Source organism: Urocampus carinirostris, chromosome 4, assembly GCF_059441175.1.
Source record: "Urocampus carinirostris isolate Australia breed hairy pipefish chromosome 4, RoL_Ucar_1.0, whole genome shotgun sequence".
Lineage (NCBI taxonomy): Eukaryota > Metazoa > Chordata > Actinopteri > Syngnathiformes > Syngnathidae > Urocampus > Urocampus carinirostris.
In genome coordinates this window covers 31,271,628-31,295,561 of record NC_142352.1, presented here as the reverse complement: position 1 = coordinate 31,295,561, position 23,934 = coordinate 31,271,628, and the positions used below count along the sequence as shown (strand labels likewise).

Sequence of the window (23,934 nt, the reverse complement as noted above, 5' to 3'; positions counted from 1 at the left end):
GCTTGTACTTTTTGCATAGCTCCACCCATCCCTCCCACTCACCCAATCAAATGACTAGGTTCTCTTCTGGTGTTTTGGCGTATTTACAGTTCTGTGGATTCATCATAAAGTATCTGAACACTGAACACAGATTATATAGTGAACTTTTAAATAAAGGATTCTTTAGCGTTGTACAGCCAAATCGAGTTTTTTTCCCCCCTTTTTTGTGTGACACCTTGACTGTAAGTTGTAGTGAAAAACGTGCCCTATATATACTGCAAAGTGTTATCTTAGCATTTAGCTTTGTTTGGCTTTACGTGTACCTGAATTAGAGCTAAGATTTATGGCCCGAGCCCGAACCCGAGGCAATTTCGGGCCGGGTCGGGCCTGAAATGTCAGTCATACGGTCGGGTCGGGTCGGGTTCGGTCCTGCTTTTTTTTTTTTTTTTTTTTTTTTTTTAAAATTAATTAATAATGTGTTAAATGTTCATTAAAAATATATACTTAAACTATGTATGGATACTAGACCAAGGAATACTTGTTATAAAATAAATAATTTGGATAAAACGGAGAAGGAGCTGTAATTGCTTTTAACGGAGCCAGAGCATGCTCTGTGCACGTGACGTGACGTGAATGCTGTCCTCTTAATAATCTTCCCCTCCGCAAATTCGCGTGATTTTGGCCTGGTATCCCCGATATGGAGTCGGACCAACAAGAAGTTAAGGATAAACTCAAAAGAGGAGAACTGACGAGGAAAACGCACTCTGGTAAGAGTCAAGTGTGGAGCAATTTCAAATTGATAGTAGAAAATGATACACAGACTTGCGTTGGCTTCGCTGAGTGTCAATGTGGCAATTTGCTCGCATACGATAGCAAAAAGACTGGGACCTCGACGCTGATCAGACATTTAAAAAGCTGTCCTGGCAAAAGTAATGAACGTCAGACATCTATATTATCATTCGTCCCAAAGACAGTTATTATAATTAGCTCGCTTTATTGTTTTAATAAGCGTTTTATATAGAATACGATCGGGGGGGGGGGAGATTTTCATAGGAGTCGGAAAAGGGCACAACACGTCGTCAACAACCCCTCAATGAAAGTGCGCTAAAATCTTAAGGACGTACTACTACTGCTGCTGTGGATTATGGCCCAATGACCAAGTCGTCAAAATGACGGACGCCCTTAAATGTTTTCGCTACCTCGAAAAAAAAACCGTCAATGACAGATTGTCGCTTAATGTGACATCTGCAGTGCAGACACAGAAATATAAAAGATGTAAATGTTTATACAGTTTTATTTAACTTAGGCCTAGATGTTGTAACAAAAGGCAGAGTTTAATTTGTTATCATAAATCACCCCTCCTTATAAATAAAATATGTAATTTCGGGCCCCTCGGGCCGGGCCAGCAAATCCAGTTAATTAGTCGGGCTCGGTCCGGGTCGGGTTTATTACCCCTCGGGCCTGCGTCGGGCTCGGGTGCTTTTTTTGGGCCCGATCTTACCTCTAACCTGAATAGGATCGACAACTCCGGTTTTGAACAAGATGGAGATATTTTGCATGCAATCAAATTGGTCTCTGAGCCACAGATACTCATAGAAAGAGCCATATATGGCTCGCGAGCCATAGGTTCCCGACCCCTGCACTAGCCTATCATGGTCGTACACACAGACAGTCACGCCCACCCAACACACATACATTTGTTGTATGCTGTCTGCTGCATGATACGTTTATATCAATGATAAGACGATTCAATTAAAAATCTGGCGAAGTCTTAATACCGCTATCCAGCGAGGGATTACTACACAGCAAAGAATACATGGGTTTTCATTATCTTGAATACGTAGAAGCACAAAAAGTCAAGTGTTTTGTGCAGCAAGGTACTAGCTCATGAAAGTTTGAAGACGTCGTTTGTGCATTCGTTTGTGAAGCTACTAAAGTGAAGTGAAGTTTTTTCTTTTGTTAGCCGAGAATATATTCCATCTCTGGTTAAAATTGCTCAATCATTTTAATAAAGTGGTAATGTTTCCTTGTGGAGTGTGGCTTGCAATTTTAATTAGTGAAATTTTTTGGGGAAGTGTCCTTAATTCACTTTTTGTTCTGTTTTTCTTTTCTTTTCTTTTTTCCCCCAAATGAATTAAAAAACTTGGTAGTTGATTGGTTTCACTCCTTACCCGAATTTCCTTATTTTTTACTAAGCTGTTTCTTGACTGAGTTACCACCACAATTTATTGAAACCGTCCTAAATTAATTTGACATGGACACTTTAGAACACAGGACAAGTTTCAAGCAATACTTGCCCGTAGTCTTTTTTCAACAACTGTGGGCTTTGTTGTGCATCAACTTCCTTCGTGAAAGCGTTGCAGACTAATTTAATGGAGTGTGGTTTTACTACTGACAGGCAACCTCTTTCGAACATTGCAGAGATGTTGGCAATGCAAACAGCTATTTTCCAAAGACAACTCATGAACATTTTCACTTTGGGATTTACGCACTGATGCTCCCAGGGTTTGAGCTCCACACAACTGTAATTTGAAGGGGCAAAACATTTACAATGTTAGCTTGTTAGTGTTGTTCCATAAATAAATATTTACATCTCCACACAAATGTATTCTTTAACAGTGATCAGCATCCTTTTCTGTACCCTGAACCGGTTTAAAGTCTGACAATATGTTCACAGCCGGGCCCAAGGGCGGTATTAAACATGTTTTTACTTGCTCTAAAAGAATAACAATAATAACTGCATAAATAAAAAATCAACTATGTAATCATGTGCAACATTTGGATGTCCCTTTGACATCGCACCAATCACGTTCACTCATTCATTTTCCACACTGCTTATCTTCACAAGGGTAGTTGGGGTCCCGGGCCCATCCCAGCCATGTTTTTGGAATGTGGGATGAAATATGCATATTCGACACTGGGACGTAGCTTGAATTCAACACGGGACCTGTGAACTGTGAGGTGGACATGCCAATAGCAACACACTTGCCAAATGAATCAACATTTACGAAAAACTTGTTTGTGTTCTTGGCATAGACATCCTTGCATCAAACTCCAAAAGTCGCCATAAGTTATTCAACAAGTTGATTTAGTGGGCTCCACTTGAATATTCTCCACACTGATTGGCTTTGAGCGCAGAACTTTGGTTATACTGATTCCTCGCTGTATCTCCCTCGGACGGTGATCCTTACTTCCAACGTGATAGTTGCACCGCCCAACAAGCAACAGCATACGCTCGTGTGACCAACAGTGATTTGAATTCAAACGCACCATCTCAAACCCCTACTTCATGTTCTGTGTAAACATAGTGGTGTCAGTATAAACAATACTATGGAAAAAATAATGGAACTTATTTTTCATTTTGTGCGGCCCGATACTGGTCCGTTGCTCATTGGTTGCCGACCACTGCGCTACAGCATTTCCAAACCACAGTACAAAGTTTACTGACAACCGTTGTAATTGTAGCAATATTTCAGTTTCTATCAATTTGTTTTCCCAGGTTGGACCCGATACTCTACAAGAAATGCCAAGGCGATGCTGCCAGACTGTGTCATACACATGGTTGGAATGAGACCAGCGAGCTGATGCCACCAGGGGCCGTCTTCTCCTGTTTGTACCGCCATGCCTACCGTACTGAAGAGCAAGGCAGGCGGGTAGGACTTAACCCCAGGAACAATTATTGGAATTTACATTCCAGGTTGTTCTATTTCTTCAAAATATGAAAACGTGTGGTATGTTCTTGTGTAAATAGGTCGACACTGACTTTCAGGTAAGTGTTAATCTCTGCCAGTCAATTATCTGGTGAAAGAAACAAATTTTTGAGGTAATAGATTTGAGTGTTGATCGTGAATCGGGGTTGGAATGATATTCTAATTGTTTTGATCCTTTGGTCATAATTTTTTCAGGATTTTCCAAATGCAAATTTAAAAATGCTGAGGTGATGGCATGTTTGCGCTTTGGTGATAAACACCACTCAAACAAAATATTGTGATCAATTGCACAATATAACTATCACATTTTAATAGTATTCTGTTTGAATTGACATTGCTACACTGTTTCTAATTCGATAAAATCATATTCTTGTCAAAATATTAAGGCTGCTTTGTATTGTTTTCTTATAGCTCCAAATCCATCCCGTATATGTCAGGGGTTGGGAACCTATGGCCCGCAAGACCATTATATACTGTTATATACTACATTGTTGCATTCATAGCCGAGTAGAGAACCTGCAAAGCCGGGACAACACTGAATACATAAATGGTTCGTACAGGATACATAAAGCGCAGTCTCAAGTTCAGTTTACAGTCGAGGTATCACACCAACATACCCTGTCTTGGTTGTATACTGCTAAAGGAGCGTTTATATGGAAGCTCAACAGACAATGTTCACCGTTGAAACACTTTCTGACAAAACAAAACAAGACACACATCTAAAAACTAGCAAAGCACCCATAACAATTTGATTGTTGAGATGTATTGTAAGTGGTAAATGTATATATTGATCAAAGACACCGTCTCTGGCATTATTATCATTTCATAGATTTGATCAAATCATCCATTGTCACACAGTAAACTATGTGTTGAAGAATTTACTTTTGTCTGTAGAGCGGGTTTGGCGGTTTTGTTGATTTATATCCTAAAATATAATGTGTACGATATGCTTTTGCTATTGTGGTCAAAACGGTTCCTGGCCCCTGCCTTATCTTTTTGGTTATTCAAAATCCATCTTTTCAATGGTAGTCAACATTTGTCTGTGTTGGCAGCTATCACGCGACTGTAAAGTGGAGGTTCAGCGAATTCTCCACCAGAGGGCACTGGATGTGAAGCTGGATCCTGAGCTGCAGAAGCGCTGCATGACGGACCTTGGCAAGTGGTGCAGCGAGAAGACTGACACTGGACAGGTCAGACAAATGACTTTTATAATCTGATGACTATGAAGCTATGAACCTTCTATGTTATTTTTTTTCTGGATGGTTCTTTTACTTGCTCAGTCAGTTTTATCAAATAGATCAGTGGTTCATATACTTGCAACCAGTGGTCCTGTCCCTTCTGCTGAAACCCCCCCCCAGAAGATGATGCTCCTACTGCAATTTTTCCCTGTATTAGGCCGTGCTTGATTTTATCCACACATACCATTTATCTTGTGGTCTGGGAGTCCTTAGTGCTTCTTTGGCAATGTCTATGTGGGCTTGCACTGAGGGAGAGGTCACTCTACCCTAAAGCCCTGACTGGTGGAGGAATACAGTGATAGTTGACTCTTTGTAATTTTCTCCCATCCCTCCTACTGCATCTTTCGAGCTGAGCCACAGTTATGTTTGATTTATTTCTCCCTTCTTGCCAATGCTTTTCTCCCATGATTGCTCATTTTAGCTACACGGTCAGGTTTTAGTCATCTTAAACTTCCATGTGAAGACTTTGGAGACCACTGTGCTCCTAGGAACATTTAGTGCTACAGAAATTATTTTGTAATCCTTGCCAGAATTCTTGATTGTTATTCATCAACATGCATTTTGAGTTGTAAGGTTTTTTTAAAGGCAACTGTGTGCCTCTCTTGATTAAGTCCAATAAGTTTATATAAACTCAGCACGACTCCAATAAAGAAGCTGAACCATCTCAAGGACGTTCAGAAGCATAGGAAAGCATAAGAGTTGAATATCAATATTCTCCTCTCTCATTCTCTCTCATTGGTAGCAAGAATAGGAAAAACACTCACATTGAATTCATCAGTTATCAAAATTGCGACCTTTTTATTTACTGATCAATTTATTTATCAAACTAGTGTCATGGTATTCATTTATTTCATGTCAAATCTTTAAAGTGGGCACCGCAGAATGGGTTTTGTGAGTTCAGGATTATTTCACATATGATGAGTACAATTTCAACAAGTTGATTTATTTGTCAGATTGACAATTTTTTGTGTGTTGCTGGTTAGGAGCTGGAGTGTCTGCAGGAACATCTGGAGGACTTGGTGTCTGCCTGCAGGGACGTTGTGGGAAACCTCACTGAGTTGGAGTCAGAGGTTGGCACCTTTTTTCATTTTCTTGAAGTAACTATTTTTTTATAATTACATTGCTTCTCGTATTTTCTGCTCCCCCAGGATATTCAAATCGATGCACTGCTAATCAGAGCATGTGAGCCCATGATCCAGGCCCACTGCCATGTGAGACAAACATCACCTTTTTCTTAGAATACTTATCAGAAAAAACAATGATTTTCTACTCTGCAATTTCCAAAACTTGAAGAGGACAGTTAACCCATGTGTGTGTGTGTGTGTGTGTGTGTTCAGGACTTAGCTGACAACCAAATCGACACTGGCGATCTTATGGAATGTTTGGTTCAGAACAAACACCAAAAGGAAATGAACGAAAAGTGTTCAGTTGGCGTCACACACTTTCAGCTGGTAAGTGTTGTCTGCATTTTTTGATTTAGTTAATGTTTAGAAAAGAAAATACTCGTGCCTTTACACCTGCTCCAGTATATTCTCTCCTCACCTACACAAGAAGGGTGTTATTCTTTTTCTGTTATTTGGGTTGAAGAGGTTTTATCTCGTCAATACAGGGCATACGATATTGTTCAGAATCGTTTTTCTAACAAAGTTTTATTTAGTAAAAAAGAAACATGCATTGTATAATTTACATTACTACAGAAATAAGAGCAAATATTTTCTCTGCGAGCTTAAAATGTATGCATTTGGACAATAAAAGTAATTCCGACATCGATTCGATTTCTATTTAAATTTCGAGTGAGGTCACTAATTTAAGTGATAGTTACATTAAGTCACCTTCATTTATTCAGCCCTAATCACAAAAAGTCTGTAAGGGCTGCACAGACCACCATTATTATATAAGGACATAATAATTGATCATATAATAATAACCTGTTAAATTATTTTATTACTGCTACAATGATGTTTCTTTGTGAAATGTTTTGATTAGAATTGATTTTGGCCTATTGTTTTTATTAGATCTTACATATAAGGATAATTGATTCATAGGTTTATGAATTTATATTGTTTTATAAACGCGAAATCGATATAGTAGACTAGATATTATTTTAACCAAACCCTGATGATGGTTAATTCTGGCACCTCTACAGGATTTCCTTCAAACTTGATAATGCTCCCACTGATAATTTATTTATTTTCATTAAGATTCAGATGAAGGATTTCCGCTTTTCTTACAAGTTCAAGATGGCTTGTAAGGAAGACGTGCTGCGCTTGTGCCCCAATATCAAAAAGAAGTACGTACAATGGTTATTTCACTGCAATGTGGCACTACTCGTTTTGATGAAGTCCTTTTTCTTATTGCTATCCCGATGTGCTTAACAGAGTGGACGTGGTCATTTGCCTCAGCACCACTGTGCGCAACGACACGCTGCAAGAGGGAAAAGAGCAGCGGGTCTCTCTCAAATGTCGCAAACAGCTGCGTGTGGAGGAGCTGGAAATGGTTGGGATGGCGGTTGAAAAATCATTTCTGCATATTGAATTAATTGTTTTGGTTTAAATGTACGAATCTGTTCCAGTCGGAAGATATAAGGTTGGAGCCGGAGCTGTACGATCCTTGTAAATCTGACATCAGTCGCCTGTGCCCCAACGTGGCCTTCGGCAACGCTCAGGTAAGGTCAGGAAAGTTGCATCACCGACAAAGGTTTCAAGCCTCCCAATAAGTCAGCCTTTGCTTTACTCAGATGATTGAGTGTTTGAAGGAGCAGAAGAAGCACCTCAGTCAGCGCTGCCACCAGCGGATCTTCAAGCTGCAGGAAGCTGAGATGACTGACCCAGAGCTTGACTATGGGCTCATGAGAGTCTGCAAGCAAATGATCAAGGTGGGCAAATTCAGCTGGGTGCATGAATATGGGGACACAGAAACAATGGTTACGTTTTTGACACTGGAATAAAATCATTCTTCTTTTTTTTTTTTTTGAAAGATCAAATTCCAAAATTTGGTTGCTGGATTCGTTCCATTAGTTGTCCCTTACTTACCTTGTAAAGTTTACAATACATTTAATCGAGGAGCACACTGATTATTAGGTCAGCCAATTAATAAGCCTCAATCTGGGGGATTTTGTCTTAATAAATTCATTTTTCAATATTTCAGAGGAAATGAAAATTAGCCCAAAATTGATTTTTTTTTTTCCCAAAGTCGTTGTAATTATGAAGGGTCACCAGGTTGCACACAAGGAATTCAACAAAACCAATCTCATTTGTCATTTACGGAATCATCAATCCTGCTTAGTATCTCATCTCATCTCATTAGCTACACCGCTTATCCTCAGTAGGGTCGCGGGGGTGCTGTAGCCCATCCCAGCAATCATCGAGCAGTGGGCAGGGGACACCCTGAACTGGTTGCCAGCCAATCGCAGCCTGCTTAGTGTGTGTCATTCAAAACTAGCGACAAATGTAAATGCTAATTTAAGCTTAAGCAAGTGCAAGCAAGCAGGGAGACTGTGGAATGCTGATTAAGCCTATGAGCGGCAAAGTAACTTCTGAGAAGATCATGGATTTCTTGGCATTAGAAGGGCAACCTGTTTTGGTTGTTGAAGACGAGGGATTCAGAAACTTGATGAACTTGAGTCTACAATATGATTAGCCAAATGGAAAATACTTTGCCGATATCACATTATCTGATTTCTTTACAATAGTTTAAGGTTTTTGCTTGTTTGTAGGTGACCAAATAATTATTTTCCCTCATTGATTGTAAATACAGTCTTTAAAAATCCAAAAGTTTGATTTTCTGTCTTTTTAACCCTTACATTCTGTATCACGTGGTTGAGGTTTACCAATGCTGAAAATTACAGGCCTCTCTAATATTTTCAAGTGGGAGAACTTGGACAATTAGTGGTTAACTAAAAACTTATTTGCCCCACTTTACATGGACAGCCCGCTTGGAACAGAGGACACTCGGTTTTACTTCAAACATCTAGACTCAAGATATAACTCTGTTATGTCTGTCTGTGCATTGGATTGACGCCATATATGCTGTATTTTCCGGATTATAAGTCGCAGTTTTTTTCATCGTTTGGTCAGGGTTGCGATTTATACTCCGGTGAGACCTATTGAAATCATTGACATATTATCACCTGGTAAATCATTTCACATGTTATTTTCACTCTAAACCGCAAGAAGGGGCTCTCTGCCTATTTTGATCATTTTAACCTTGCCATTCTGTGCCGAAAAATTCGCCTCGCCCCAGCATATGCGACTCGCACAAACATCACTAAAAGGACTTTGTATCTCATTTTTGGGGGGAGCAAAAAGATAAAAACAAAAAACATCAAAAAATACCTTAACTGTCCAGATAATGGACCACTAGAAAGTGCTTATATGTGAAAATGTACTTTATTACTGACCACTTTTGATGGTGACATATTTTCTTTTTTCTTTTTTTAGAGATTCTGCACTGAAGCTGATGCCAGGAACGTTCTGCAGTGTCTTAAGCAGAACAAAAACAGCGAACTAATGGATCCAAAGTGCAAACAGATGATCACGAAGAGACAGATCACCCAGAACACAGGTACAAGCAAACGTACACACTAATGACAAGTGGTAATTGAAGTAACAGGCTCACACCCAAACGTCCGCTATTCTCCAGACTACAGGTTGAACCCGGTTTTAAGGAAAGCCTGCCGTGCCGACATCCCGAAGTTCTGTCAGTCCATCTTGAACAAAGCCAGCGAGGGGAATGAGCTGGAGGGTCAGGTCATTGCCTGCCTCAAGCTCAAGTACGCTGATCAGGTCAGTACAGTCGCCGCCTGTCTCGATCACTTCATTCCTGACTTCCCGATTGCGGCTCGGCTCGCTGCAGAGATTGTCTTCGGACTGCGAAGACCAGATCCGAGTCATTCTCCAGGAGTCGGCGCTGGACTACAGACTGGACCCGCAGCTACAGATGCATTGCTCAGAGGAGGTACGCCAGACTTTTTCTTTTGCGACCTTCCGGTATCTTGACCCCGTCTTCTCATACAGATTTCCCGGCTGTGTGCGGAAGAGGCAGCTGCTCAGGAGCAAACGGGTCAGGTTGAGGAGTGTCTCAAAGTTAACCTGCTCAAAATTAAACAGGAGGCCTGTAAAAAGGTAAACTTGCGTATTGGTGAGAGAGAGAATAAAAAGATCAAAATTTTTCATCTGAACAGGCCTACATTTTTGTAACGTACTTTGATGCGGGTTACCATTGAGGACTGTTGATGATTGTTCTCCCTGTAGGAGGTTTTAAACATGCTGAAGGAGAGTAAAGCGGACATCTTTGTGGATCCCGTCCTCCACACAGCTTGCGCCTTGGACCTCAAGCATCACTGTGCCGCCATCACTCCTGGAAGGGGAAGACGTGAGTGGCTTCACTCAATATAGTAATCTCTTGCTGTATCGCGGTTTATTTATCACTTAGCAGATTTTCGTCCTGCATTGTGTTCTGCCTCCCAATTGTCTAAACCGTTGCCGCCCCTCTATTTGTCTACCTGTGCATCAATGACTTTGAACTAATTTGTTGGAAAACTTAAATAATTTGTGCTGTTTTGTCCTACAATAACCGTATATTTTTCCACTATCAAACAGTTTTGAAAAAGCGCCAAGAGAAGCCACTAAGGGAGCACCATAGACCCATTTGTAATCTCAGAGCAAGTTTAGCATGTCGAGAAGTCCAACCTTGTTTGCAATGGAAGCGTCTTCCTCCACCTTATAGTGCTGTTATGGGTCCAGAACAGGGTTCTCCAACAGGGTGCCCCTAGGGTGTGCCCCCAAACCTGTTCTGAAAATAGCTCATTGGCACTGGAAGCGTCTTCCTCCACCTTATAGTGCTGCTATGGGTCCAGAACCGGGATCTCCAACAGGGTGCCCCTAGGGTAACACTGCTGTCGAGGGCCGTGAACCTGTTCTGAAAATAGCTCATCAGCTGGGCAAAATGTTTTTTTTTTTTTTTTTTTTTTTTTTTTTTTTTTTTTTTTTTTTTTTTGGGACTGAATCTATTTAACTATTCTTCCAATAATGAACCCGGTAATAACATAGTAACAACATAGTCGTAACAAGTTGTTTTAGAGATTCATATGAAATTGGGAGCCTTTAATGCTAATTTGTAACAAAAAGTGTCCCTCAGCTTATTAGTTGGAGACCCCGGGTCTAGAACATTTAATTGACATAATGGCTTTTAAGTAGGTTAGCTGGTTGGATCCCTTTAACAGTAGGTCAACATATGTTCCCAACTGGTCCTGAACCTGGTATCTTTTGCGTGATAGTGTGCTAACTACTTCACCACGGAAACATGAGGGATTTCAGAGAAACTTGAAAATAAAAAAAAATCGTGCATACATAATGTAGGTTCACTCACAGTCAGAAAATGGGCGAAAAGTTGAAATCAAACCTATTTCCTTGCACTTTATATATATATATATATATATATATATATATGTATATATATATATGTATGTATATATATATGTATGTATATATATATATATATATATATGTATGTATATATATATATATATGTATGTATATATATATATATATGTATGTATATATATATATATATATGTATGTATATATATATATATATGTATGTATATATGTATGTATATATATATATATATATGTATGTATATATATATATATATATGTATGTATATATATATATATATATGTATGTATATATATATATATATATGTATGTATATATATATATATATGTATGTATATATGTATATGTATGTATATATGTATGTATATATGTATATGTATGTATATATGTATGTATGTATATATGTATGTATATATATATGTATGTATGTATATATGTATGTATATATATATATGTATGTATATATGTATGTATATATATATATGTATGTATGTATGTATATATATATATATATATGTATATATATATATATGTATATATATGTATATATATATATATATGTATATACATATAATTTTTTTTTATTATTTTTATTTTTTTTTTGCATCAAAAGAACAAAAGCGCAAAGTGTAAAACAATTAGGGAGTTGGCTAACAGAAAGCTGTCCAATTGTTTATATTTTCAACCAGTTGCTTCATTGATTTTTCTTAAAACTGGAAATACCCATGTGTTGTGGGATTTACTAAAAACGACTTTTTTTTTTTTTGCTGTGCACGCAGAGATGTCTTGTCTAATGGAAGCATTGCAGGACAAGCGCGTCCGGCTGCAGCCTGAGTGCAAGAAAAGACTTCAGGACCGCATCGACATGTGGAGCTATGCAGCAAAAGTAAAGATAAGCCAGTTTCAATAATTGGACTGCATTAGATACAATTGTTCATTCACTCATCCGGAATCAATAAAAACTTAGACTGTGCTTCCAAATACTACCAAGTACTTAGGGCCGCAACTGGCGATTGTTTTAAAAATGTATTAATCTGGGGCAACCACAAACCCCAATTTTGCCAGAAATCTGAACGTACACATTATAATCCAGTGTGCCTTTATACAGCCGGAAAAAGGGTAAATACATTCAGAAATGCACAACTACAACGAAATACTTATACATATGAACTAATCGATTAACTTTAGTTGTGAAACTAGATTCCTTAAAATCTATATCCCATGAAATACGTGTTTCTATCTTCTGCGCATAATATATACAGTGGCTTGCGAAACTTTTGTAAACTGTGTGACCTTTTGCCACATTTCAGACTTCAAACATAATGATATAAAACTGTAATTTCTTGTGAAGTATCAACAATAAGTGGGACACCATCATGAAGTGGAACACACTTTATTGGATGTTTGAAACGTTTTTAACCCAAAAAAACCATGAAAAAGTGGGTGTGCATAATTATTCAGCCCCAATGAGTTAATACTTTGTAGCGCCACCTTTTGCTGCGATTACAGCTGCAAGTCGCCTGGGGTATCAGTTTTGCGCATCGAGAAACTGATATTTTTGCCCATTCCTCCTTGCAAAACAGCTCGAGCGCAGTGAGGTTGGATGGAAAACGTTTGGGAACAGCAGTTTTCAGTTCTTTCCACAGATTCTCAATTAGATTGAGGTCTGGACTTTGACTTGGCCATTTTAACACCTTGATATGTTTTTTGGTGAACCATTCTATTGTAGCTCTTGCTTTATGTTGAGGATCATTGATTTGTTGGAAGACAAATCTCCATCCCAGTCTCAGGTCTTTTGGGGACTCCATTAGGTTTTCTTCCAGAATGGTCCTGTATTTGGCTCTATCCAGCTTCCCATCAATTTTAACCATCTTCCCTGTTCCTGCTGAAGAAAAGCAGGCACAAACCATGATGCTGCCACCACCATGCTTGACTGTGGGGATGGTGTGTAGAGGGTGATGAGCTGTGCTGCTTTTATGCCAAACATAACGTCTTGCATTGTTGCCAAGAGTTCGATTTTGGTCTCATCTGACCAGAGCACCTTCATCCACGTGTTTGGTGTGTCTCCCAGGTGGCTTGTGGCAAACTTTAAACGGCACTTTTTATGGCTATCTTTAAGAAATGGCTTCCTTCCTGCCACTCTTCCATAGATTTGTGCAATATACGACTGATTGTTGTCCTATAGACAGATTCTCCCACCTCAACTGTAGACCTCTGCAGTTCATCCAGAGAGATCATGGGCCTCTTGGCTGCATCTTTAATCAGTTTTCTCCTTGTATGAGCTGAAAGGTTGGGGGACGGCCCGATCTTGGTAGATTTGCAGTGGTCTGATACTCCTTCCTCATATCGTTGCTTGCACAATGCTCCTTGGGATGTTTAAAGCTTGGGAAATCTTTTCGTATCCAAATCCAGCTTTAAACTTCTCCACAACCGTATCTCGGACCTGCCTGGTGTGTTCCTCGTTCTTCATGATGCGCTCTGCGCTTTAAACAGACCTCTGAGACTATCACAGTGCAGGTGCATCTATACAGAGACTTGATTACACACAGGTGGATTCCATTTATCGTTAGTCAATTAGATAAACATTGAATCATTTAGAGATCCATACTGAACTTCTGGACAGAGTTTGCTGCACTGAAAGTAAAGTGGCTGAATAATTTTGCACACCCACTTTTCGTTTAAAATATCTACTTCATGAGTGTGTCCCACTTATTGTTGATGCTTCACAAGAAATTACAGTTTTATATCTTTGAAGTCTGAAATGTGGCAAAAGGTCACAAAGTTCAAGGGGTCCAAATGGTTTCACAAGCCACTGTAAAAAATAAATATATTTCACTAGTGGGTATTCCTGAGGGTGCGCCTTAAAATCTGCAAAATATCTCATTGCACAATATTTTAAGAATAAAATCAGTAGCGCAAATAAAGTGAAGCCACAATTGGATCAAATTTGAAAGTTATAACATCAACACACATTATTATCGTGATAGTTAAAATGGGAAGACTGTATCAATCCCAAGACAATATTAACGATCCGATCTAAGTACTTGCTCAGTAGCAATAATATCGATATTTGGATGGATTGGCCCACCTTTAATGGTAATGCATCTCCAATTTTGCTCTCATGTCAGGCGCATGTTCAAATTTCTTGCCAATTCAGTTTTTGGGTACGCCTTATTGTCCCCAAAGCGAACGTAACCGTTCCACGTCCTCCCTGCAGGTGGCGCCGGCAGAGGGTTTGTCGGACCTGGCGGTGCAAGTGATGACCTCGCCCTCCAAGAACTACATCTTGCTCATGATGGCCCTTAGTCTTTGCGTCCTCTTCCTGTTGGGGCTGCTGTGCGGACGCATCACCAAGCGTGTGACCAGGGAACTCAAAGACCGGTAGAACCTCCAGGGCTTCGTGCTCCGCTTCGACCTCCCCACCTACCCCCGGTCCCAGTCCTCCTCGTTCTATCGCCAATTCACCGCGCTCGACTCATGCTGTCCTCTTTTGACATTTGCTATAATATCGCCCAAACACGGATGTCTCACCCGATCCATTCTGTTTTGCACCTCCCAACTTGAGGGAAGTGGCGTGCGTGACCGAGGACCGTTGAGGTTAGGATCCCCCCGCCCCCCACAACAGACCCCTCATCCCTTTTTGATTTTTGGTCATATTAAAAGAAGACTGGAGCATGCGGGGCCTCGCAAATTCTGAGATGTCAGACGACACAATGAGGCAAACTTTCAGACATTTTGCTGTTGCGTTCAAGCGATTTTGGATGAATTCTGATAATGAGTCCCCCCCTCTCCACACCCCCTGTACAGGATCTGCTTTGGCTCGCCGCGTGAGGCTCACAAACTGCTCACTACCGTCATGCCGATTCATGTTTCGTTGGATTTCTATCGCCTTTTTTTGTATTCTTCATCGTTTTTTGGGCAAGATTTTCCTTTGCGAAGCCAAATAATGCAGTGCGAGTGTGAACGGGGTTTACTGGAGTTCACGTCTGATCACTGGAGTGTAAGCCAAAATCATATGGGAGTGTTGACTCATTTTTTTGCTCATCGGCATGCCTTCGAGTCCCGTCATTCAATGCAACATGCTCTTAAAACATCTTCGTGAAAGCAGTTGACATATTGAGGCTTATACAAAGGTAGTTTTGTTTTGTCAGGAAGAACCCCAAATACAATGTAACACTTACCCGATAAAGAAAAATATTGGTGGTTCTTTTCATTCTGTCAAATATGAATGAATGAGCTAGTATCATTATCAGGTATGTCTTATTTTCAGGCATAAATATTTGTCCTGTTAATAGTATCGACAGACCTCTTCTTGCAGTGATCAGGTCGAAAAAGTGATTTCATGCCAGTGGGGTTGGTACCCTGTATTGATCTGTAAAAAGCAATCTCGGAAATTCTTTTTAAAAATAAGTGAGTTTACATGGTTCTGGTGTTTTGTATTATCTAACGTTCGAGGTAAACTATTAAGCCCAAGCCTGAAATTCGGGTTGGGCCAAAAATGTCAATCATTAAGTTTGGGTTCTATCTGGCTGATGTATTTTATTTAATTTTTTTTTCAAACTATCCACCCGTCGATAAGGGGACTGAAGCCATTGCGTAGATCGTCAACAGCGCGAAACAAAAAACAATAACGAGTGGATAATTAGAGACATTGTTGTTTTGCAAACTGACAAAGCATGGTGGACACTCAACTAATTCAATTTGATATTGATCAAAAATGTGCAAACCAATTAAATGTCTGATGTGCTAGACCGCACATTGGGGGACTGTAACCATGAATATGCATTTTTCTTTGTGTCGCGCGGATCCTCCACTGGGCAAAACAATGACCAGAGGATACATTAAAAGAAGCCCAGTCTGGCTCTCACAAATTAGATATGAAAATTGAAGTTTTCCTTCGGCTTAGTCCCTCAAATCAAATTAATTGGTCGGGGCTTAATATCGGCAAGCCTAGGTCCGGCTGGATTTTTTTTTTTTTAGGCCCGATCTTACCGCTATCTAATGTGAACCTGTACCAAAGGTTTTCAGCCAATTAAAGAGCGACATTTACTGTCCCTCCCCCTCTTTCTATAAAACAAATCACGTCCATTCCGCCCGTTGTCTTCGTTTGGAAGACGATCGTTTGCACTTGTTGGGTTTTGAACGTAATTCCATCGGCTAACATTTCTTCTATAACAATAGTAGCACACAGATGTCGAGTCTTTCCGAGTTTTACCTCATAAGATAGTTGGTTGTGGTGACCCGAATAGTGAGGATGAATACATTGGTGCCTTGAGATGTGAGTTTATTTTTCCACGTTCATAGCCCAAATAATAAAGATATTTTTCTGCACTGAAATGAAAATGTCAGAAAAGTTCTCTATTCACTTAGTTTTATGGCTGAAACGGTTTTTATTTCCCAAATTAGACTTAAAGATGATTTAAGTTTTCAACTTTTGACAATGCTAATTTGAATTGGAAAATGACACACTTTAATGACTATCTCATTGATGAATACAAAAACAGGAATTTGTGATTGTTCATATGCCACTTAGAGGAACTGTAACACTCTCAGACACTAAGACCGGGCATGGTGACTCTTCAGTAAAGAATACATGTCTGAATTGCTAGTGCATAGCAGTAAGCTAGCGGGACTATCAAATGTAAACATTTTTGTTTTGCACCAGGCCCCAAACTTTTGTTTCAAGGCACCTCTGTATTATCGATTGATATTAAACGATTTCTGAATAAAGTTTTATCTGGACTCACGTCTGGCCCGACTATCTTTGTCATGTTTACGTCTCGCTTTGGAACGAGTACTGAAAACTACAGTGCCTAGCGAATGTTTTGCCAGTCCCCCAACCCTCCAAGTATTTGCTATATTGCCACTTTTCAGGCTTCAAACTTTTCGCTAAAAAAACTAACAAAAAAAATCTAAGAATCACAAGCATGTCAGACACAATCATGGAATGGAACTAAATGATTTCAATGTTTTTATATTTAGAACAAAAACACTGAAAAGTGGGTGTTGCAAAATATTAGACCACAGCACAGCCAACTGACTAGATATTCCCTGATGACTTCTGAATGTCGACTTAATTTACTAATAATGACAACCGGAGTGCATTGTCAGTTTGAATGCACCTGGTCTGTGATGGGTTCAGATGTGTGGGTAAGGAGTCACTGGAGAACAGACAGCACTGTGAAGTCCAAAGAACACCAGGCAAGCACAGGAGAAGTTGTAGAAAGTAGTATTTTATTTTGCAGCATTTAAAAATCTGAGTACTGTGCTAGCAATAATATAAAAATGGAGAAAACTACTGCAAAAAAGACCCATGATCACATTAGATGACATGGAGGCATCCACATGAGGTGGGACAACCATTAGTCATACTGTGCATAAATCTGCCCTTTATGGAAGAGTGACAGAAAGCCCTCTCTGAAAAAATCCCATTAATAGTCCTGTTTGGTGTTTGCAAGAAACCACAAACAACACATAAAGCAAGGTACTCTGGGCAGATAAGACCAAAATTGAACTTCTGGGACTGAATGCAAGCATTACGTCTGGTGTAAGAGTAAAACTGCACATCACCCTGAAAACACTAGCCTCACTGTCAAACGTGGCAGCATGGATTTATGGTACAATGGATGGAGCCAAAAACAGGGTGACTTAACCATCTTTTGTTAGCACAATATAAAATGTTCAATTAGGATTCATGATTGCGTCTCACATGTCAATGATTCTTGGACAATATTTTGTTTTCTGAGTTTGAAACCTGACATACAGCAAGTTGTCAAAAAGCAATTATATGGTTTTTGATCATGATATGAGGTCACACTAAGTACTTAAACATTCTCAGTCCATATTTCTAGTTTGGAAATGGTAATTTTGTGTAACGTATCAGCAATATTTGTAATTTTGTTAAACAGTATTAAACTGTTGCTTTATTGCTCATGTGCACTTGTGGCGGTTTAGTTTTTTTTTTATGCCTTTATTGTGAAATAATTTACGATCGCTCTTTGACAACCCCACAGTGAAAGGGTTCCATATCTGCTCAACTCCTTCATGACTTAACAAAAAAAACACAAAAGGCAAATGAAGGAATGCCAACAAGCAAACAAGATTTGTGCTTTTATTTTAGCTTTTAAACTCAACATGTGATTTCTCATGACTCACAAATGATAAAACTAAAGGATAGTATTTAAAAAAAATGAATGCAAATCTAGCTGGTGTGTTATTTTTTAAATCATGCCAATATGAAGATATTGTGAGGTTTCATTTTGCTGTACAGATGAATAAATTTAATAAAATTGTCTGCACATTTTCCAAACTTTGCTTCAAGATACTTTTTTTTTTTAACAACTCCAAATCTTATTTTCAAGGTAGCTCTACTTTCAAACAACAAACATGAGCATTAATGTTTTCAAACAATTTTCTACAGGGAGCGTAAATCTGAAAAACAAAAAATGTTTCTCTGAATTTTGTAAAGGGACAGTGGGCAAAGAGCCACGCCGACGCACGGCAAGTGAGGCCAGCATTTCGTAACTAAATAAGATTCCCCTTTTCACTGATGCATATTACTTTTCTTTTTCCTTTTTTTTAAGGCGGCCAGAATAGACGCTCAGTCCAACTCGGACTACGGATCGGGTAGGGCTTGGGCTTAAGAGCTTAACTGTAGGCTGAAAGTGGCGGACAAATCCTTTCCTCACTTGCGGAAATTTGGCTCGCTTCAAAGTTTTCTGACCTTTTGCTATTAAATCAACACAATATATATCTTTGTACGGCTCAGTGTCAAAAGTTTACCACAAGTTGGCACAATCACTATGGTGCATTACTGCCTTCTAACCTATCATAGTTTGTGAAACCGATGAGGTTTCTATATGTCCGCCAGCTCAGATTTACTAAATAAACAGTTTTCTCAAAGACTGATGTTTAGGTTTATGGCCTTCACGATTTTTTGTGAAGGCTTCCGGGTAGATATATGGCTCAATTGTGGTTGGTTAGATGCTTAAATATGAAAGCACATATCTGGAATCAGCGCAACCAGGGAGAAGCAATGAAAGGAAGCGGACAGACAATTTGGGATTATTTAATAACTATTGATGGACAAAATATAATATCACGGTTCAGATATTTTTAGAGAAGGCCTTGCAAGTCCTCAAGGCCCACCACTGCATTTTAGAAATGAATATCAAAATAATAGCCCTTCGCACTTACCGGAGAGAAAGAGTAGTTCTTCGTATCAAAATGGTTGGTGACCCCTGTTTTTAAGTATCAAGCTTGAAAAATGGAGCTTTAACTTCATTAACTACATCAAATACTAAATAATGCTAAAACCCATGAAGCATTTAAAATAAGCGTGCTTCGTATATTCTGCATAGCAGCTCAAACCACACCATATCTGAGATCAAATGAAGATTAATCATCAAGATAGTTAAGTTCAAGGATCTGAAAATGATATTAAAATAAAAACTACGAAGCATCAAAATTCATGACCAAAATAAACTGATAACATACGCTTCCGTGGAAGAATCCAACTTAAGCTGTAATGGAAGTCCAAGTCACTAAATTCATGTCACAAGCATTGTCCGTAAATCGCTCTTGGGAACCAAAACACACTTTTGAAAATACAAAGAACACCTCAACTGATAAACCTCACCTAAAATACTATTCGTTTTAAAAATAGATTTGATTTTTAAATACAATTATATTCTCTTTCACAATATTTTCCCCGGATTTCGCTTAGCGACATCGCCTCAAGCTAACGGGCGTAGCGTACCTACTTTTTACATAGCAGAGGCCATTCTGCTGCTCCCTTCATACGAGGGATTTCTTCCGTGAAAAGAAAAATCTGAACAAAACCATTTCTGTGATTGTTCCTTTGAGAGAAAACACAATTGAGAATTCTGGGTAGTCTCGTAATAGCGTTCGATCATCAGGAAGCGTCCGTCTGCGCGTAGTTGGCAGGGTAGAGGCCGACCTGTCCGCTGCTCAGCTGCCCTTTGCACCAACCTTGCTCGTCTTCCTCGCTCAGCTTCAGCAGCTCGTCGCCTAAAAGGAGAAAAATATGCAAAATCGGCCTTCGGCGGATCAAACATGGCTGCCTCTTGGCGGGGATCGCTACCTGCTTTGAAGGTGAGCTCGTCTGCCTCCTGGCCCGAGTAGTCGTAGAGCGCTCGCATTCTCACTCCCTGCCCCTGATATTTGTCGCCTGCGTCTCCCACGCCGTTTAGATCAAACTTTTTGGGGTTTTCTTCGTCCGACCAGTCCAAAGCGTCATCCTTTGCCACCCTTGAAGGTCGCAAGAGAAAATGAAAGCTGTGACCTTTTAGAGAAGCTCCATAAGAATACACATTTCTTAAAGAAATTGTCTTATAATAATAATAATAATAATAATAATTTCCTTTGTATTGTCATTCTTTGTAACAATGTACACAGAACGAAATGTCGATACACCTGACCCGTTGTAGCGAGCCGATCCAGCCGCAGCCAACAGAGGGCGCCGACATTTTTACCAATGTTATATAGATAGATCGATAGATAGATACTTTATTCATCCCCGGAGGGAACTTTACACTTCCAGCAGTATTCTTGTGTTGAAAACAAAACAATGATAAAATAAAAGAAAGACAATGTGTCATAATAGTCTGTAAAAATAGTTTGCAATAGTCTTTGTACTGTGCAGCTCTTTGAGACTCTTGTGATTAAGGGCTATACAAATAAGCATGACTGACTTGAATACATAAATACCCAATATAACGTGTTGATATAGAGTATTTAAATAGTGATGCATAAACTACACGCTGTAATAAAAAAGGGTAATATGCAAATGTGGGGGTGGGGTTTAATGTGGTCTTTCACTCCCCCTGGTGGAGTTAAAGAGCTTCGTGGCATGAGGAAGAAATTATCTCCTCAGTCTGTCCGTGGAACAAGACTGTGACAGCAGTCTGTCGCTGAAGCTGCTTTTCTGTTTGGAGATGATGCTGTGTAGTGGATGTAATGAATTGTCCATGATTGACCGCAGCTTTTTCAATGCCCGTCTCTCAGCTACAGTTGTCAGGCTTTTCAGCTCTGTGCCCACAACAGAGCCCGCTTTCCTCACCAGTTTATTATATACAAGCATGTTTGCCCGGTGTTGCCAGGCCAATGGATTGTATTCGGCCGGTTGGTGGTCAGGAGCTGCAGTACCCAATTTGGTTGAGACAGCAGACCACATGGGAGCAGATGTTTATAGATTTTGTTGTTATTTATCCAAAAACACTCGCGGAGGCCTCAAATACAACAGAGTACGTTTTCAGGAAAATCGGTTCAGCCTTTTCTGAGCCTATAAGTCACATACAAGAAGGGCTGTCGCAAATATAAAATATTCGTCTAATCTGAGATATTTTTCACCTTCACAAATGTTTTCCAGATTCGCAATTACCAATGTTTTCTCTCTCCGCCCCCTTTTGTGACCACTCTTGACTGAATTGAATAGGACCCATTGTCAAGCGACGCACACGCGGAAGCAGCCAAGACCGGCACTGTGTGGTCATCATCGCCAATCAATTTTTGGTTTTGAAACCATATAGCAGTTCAGAATTTAGTACACAATTTGGTTTTATACAGAGCGACAGCAGTAAGCCCCAAAATATCGAACAAGCGGTCTGCAAAAAAAGGTGCCAGTGAAAGGAGCAAACACCATCCATCTCAGGCATCTTTTAGAGTCCAGGCACCCGATACAATTCACCCAGCTAGCCAGTAAAGGAAGATTGGCAGACATTACCGGGGTTAGAGCTTGTCAATTGGACAAAAGAGTTTACACACGCGTCGCGATGTACAAACAAGACCGTGTAAAATGGCGCACGCTAACCGATAGTATTACAGTGTAATAATTACCCGGTGCATTGCTACTGAAATGTTGCCGTTCATAGAGTTAATAAATGTCCAGAATTGATACGTAATCGTTGTACTAATACAGTCCATAGTGCACTGTTTAAGTGTAACATGCAACTGTCCTATACCAGGCTATGGCAATTCCATACAAACTTATGCCAACTTCCGAGGGAAGAAGAAATGAAACGGCAATGCGAAGCCATCGGAGAGCAGTGTTGGCGTCATTTTAGGTTAATTGTTGAGAAACATGGCAACAACTTCAAGCATTGCAAGCACTGCACCCAAAATTCAAGTACTTTTCAATCAATGAAAGCACAACAACAAAACTTCTAAACACCTGTAAAAACCCTGTCTGCTGCCATATGGATGAACGTTACAGTTAACCACCTAATAAATGGAAGAAGGCAAAGATACTGAGCAATGGCATGGTTTTTAAAAGACACAATTCGGAATTTTCCTGCGGCACACTAGACAAGGTCTCATGGCACACAAGTGTGCCCCGGCAAATTGCTTGAAAAAAATGATCTGATATATGTACAAATGTATGTGAGAATTCAGCAAACTAGTTTGGGACCAGTGCATTTACGTTTTAATTTTGAGAGTCATTGAACTCACCAACATGTCGAGTTACCTGATTGTGGTCTTGGATTTGGGACTGGCTTGGATGTCATTTCCACCCGAGGGGACGATGTTGGTGAGCGTAACTACACTGTCGTCAGAGTGTATACCCCGAGCCTTCCTGCTGATGCTCCGACTTGTCTCTGGAGTCCATTCCTGTTTGCAATTTAAACAGAAAATGGTGAAACTTGACTTGTAATTTTCTCTTTTCTCGTTTTACAACTCAAGCCAGTTTCCAAGTACTTGCTTGAAATATTTACCTATTTAACCCAAAATTCTTTTTTGATCTGATTTTGATGTCTTAATAAAAAAAAAAATCATCATTAGATGGCAGGAGTGGCTTTGATCAGATCTTTCCCCCCAAATCGAGGGAGCCCCCAATTCCTAATGTTACTTCCTGTATTCAGCTATTGAAGTGTGTCGGTACATCATATAACAAGTATGTAGTGAAGTCTGAGAGACACGAGTGAATATATGGATAAGTACAGACAGAGCTTTTTTTCATTCTAAAAATCATAACGAAGTCCGTTCGTCATTGTCGGGGCAGAGAGGGGTGACATTTCGTGTACGTCCACGGGAACACGATCGCTATGGTGACCAAAATCGTGTGATCACATTGGGCGCTCAGAAGTTCTGTGATGAAATGTTATTTTGAAAGCAAGGAATCAAAAAGTCAACAATACAAATAAATGCTTAAAAAATTAGGTATATTTCTTTTATTTTGCTGGTTATCTTGCAATCTTATTTAAGGACAAATAGATGCTATTACCATATGTATCCGTGTAGAATGCACACTCATGTTTAATATGTTTTTTTAAAAGAAAAATCAGTATACGTTTTTTTTCACTCAAACTAAGCATTGGAGGTCACAAACGTTTGTGTTAAGAACTATCGCAACAATTTTCTATATGTAACCTTTTAGAACACGAGGGTTATGTATCACACAGGAAAAGGCGTTTAAATTTTTTCTCATCTCCACACCATTTTTACTCATGGTACCACATTGGTGAATACATGGGGCCACGATAAAAATAATTTATTGACACTGAATTGAAATTTGAAAGACATTAAACACATTGTAAATTTTAAGAGTGTTCATAGTATACGTTGTCGATAGAACATTCTAATTATGGCCC

General features: G+C 39.5%; 2 protein-coding genes across 6 annotated transcripts in view; one reads left to right on the top strand and one right to left on the bottom strand.

Moving 5' to 3' along the window:
• Positions 1 to 18,635, top strand: part of glg1a (golgi glycoprotein 1a) — a 38,612-nt gene extending 19,977 nt beyond the window's left edge. The window contains exons 11-27 of one of the 2 annotated variants that reach the window (XM_088334155.1): positions 3,479 to 3,632; positions 3,731 to 3,748; positions 4,742 to 4,879; positions 5,911 to 5,997; positions 6,076 to 6,138; positions 6,265 to 6,378; positions 7,129 to 7,217; positions 7,306 to 7,423; positions 7,500 to 7,592; positions 7,665 to 7,802; positions 9,367 to 9,490; positions 9,569 to 9,711; positions 9,782 to 9,883; positions 9,943 to 10,050; positions 10,180 to 10,300; positions 12,106 to 12,212; positions 14,544 to 18,635. In XM_088334155.1, the coding sequence (XP_088190281.1) occupies positions 3,479 to 3,632; positions 3,731 to 3,748; positions 4,742 to 4,879; positions 5,911 to 5,997; positions 6,076 to 6,138; positions 6,265 to 6,378; positions 7,129 to 7,217; positions 7,306 to 7,423; positions 7,500 to 7,592; positions 7,665 to 7,802; positions 9,367 to 9,490; positions 9,569 to 9,711; positions 9,782 to 9,883; positions 9,943 to 10,050; positions 10,180 to 10,300; positions 12,106 to 12,212; positions 14,544 to 14,711 (1,885 nt within the window). In that variant the 3' untranslated portion in view covers positions 14,712 to 18,635. The remainder of the gene's footprint in view (positions 1 to 3,478; positions 3,633 to 3,730; positions 3,749 to 4,741; positions 4,880 to 5,910; positions 5,998 to 6,075; positions 6,139 to 6,264; positions 6,379 to 7,128; positions 7,218 to 7,305; positions 7,424 to 7,499; positions 7,593 to 7,664; positions 7,803 to 9,366; positions 9,491 to 9,568; positions 9,712 to 9,781; positions 9,884 to 9,942; positions 10,051 to 10,179; positions 10,301 to 12,105; positions 12,213 to 14,543) is intronic. The other variant, XM_088334156.1, reaches the window with a different exon arrangement.
• pacsin3 (protein kinase C and casein kinase substrate in neurons 3) overlaps positions 18,424 to 23,934 on the bottom strand; it is a 42,768-nt gene continuing 37,257 nt past the window's right edge. For all 4 annotated transcript variants that reach the window (XM_088334164.1, XM_088334163.1, XM_088334161.1 and 1 more), the window contains 3 exons: positions 22,812 to 22,954; positions 20,430 to 20,596; positions 18,424 to 20,356 (listed from right to left, as the gene is read on the bottom strand). In XM_088334164.1, the coding sequence (XP_088190290.1) occupies positions 20,241 to 20,356; positions 20,430 to 20,596; positions 22,812 to 22,954 (426 nt within the window). In that variant the 3' untranslated portion in view covers positions 18,424 to 20,240. The remainder of the gene's footprint in view (positions 20,357 to 20,429; positions 20,597 to 22,811; positions 22,955 to 23,934) is intronic.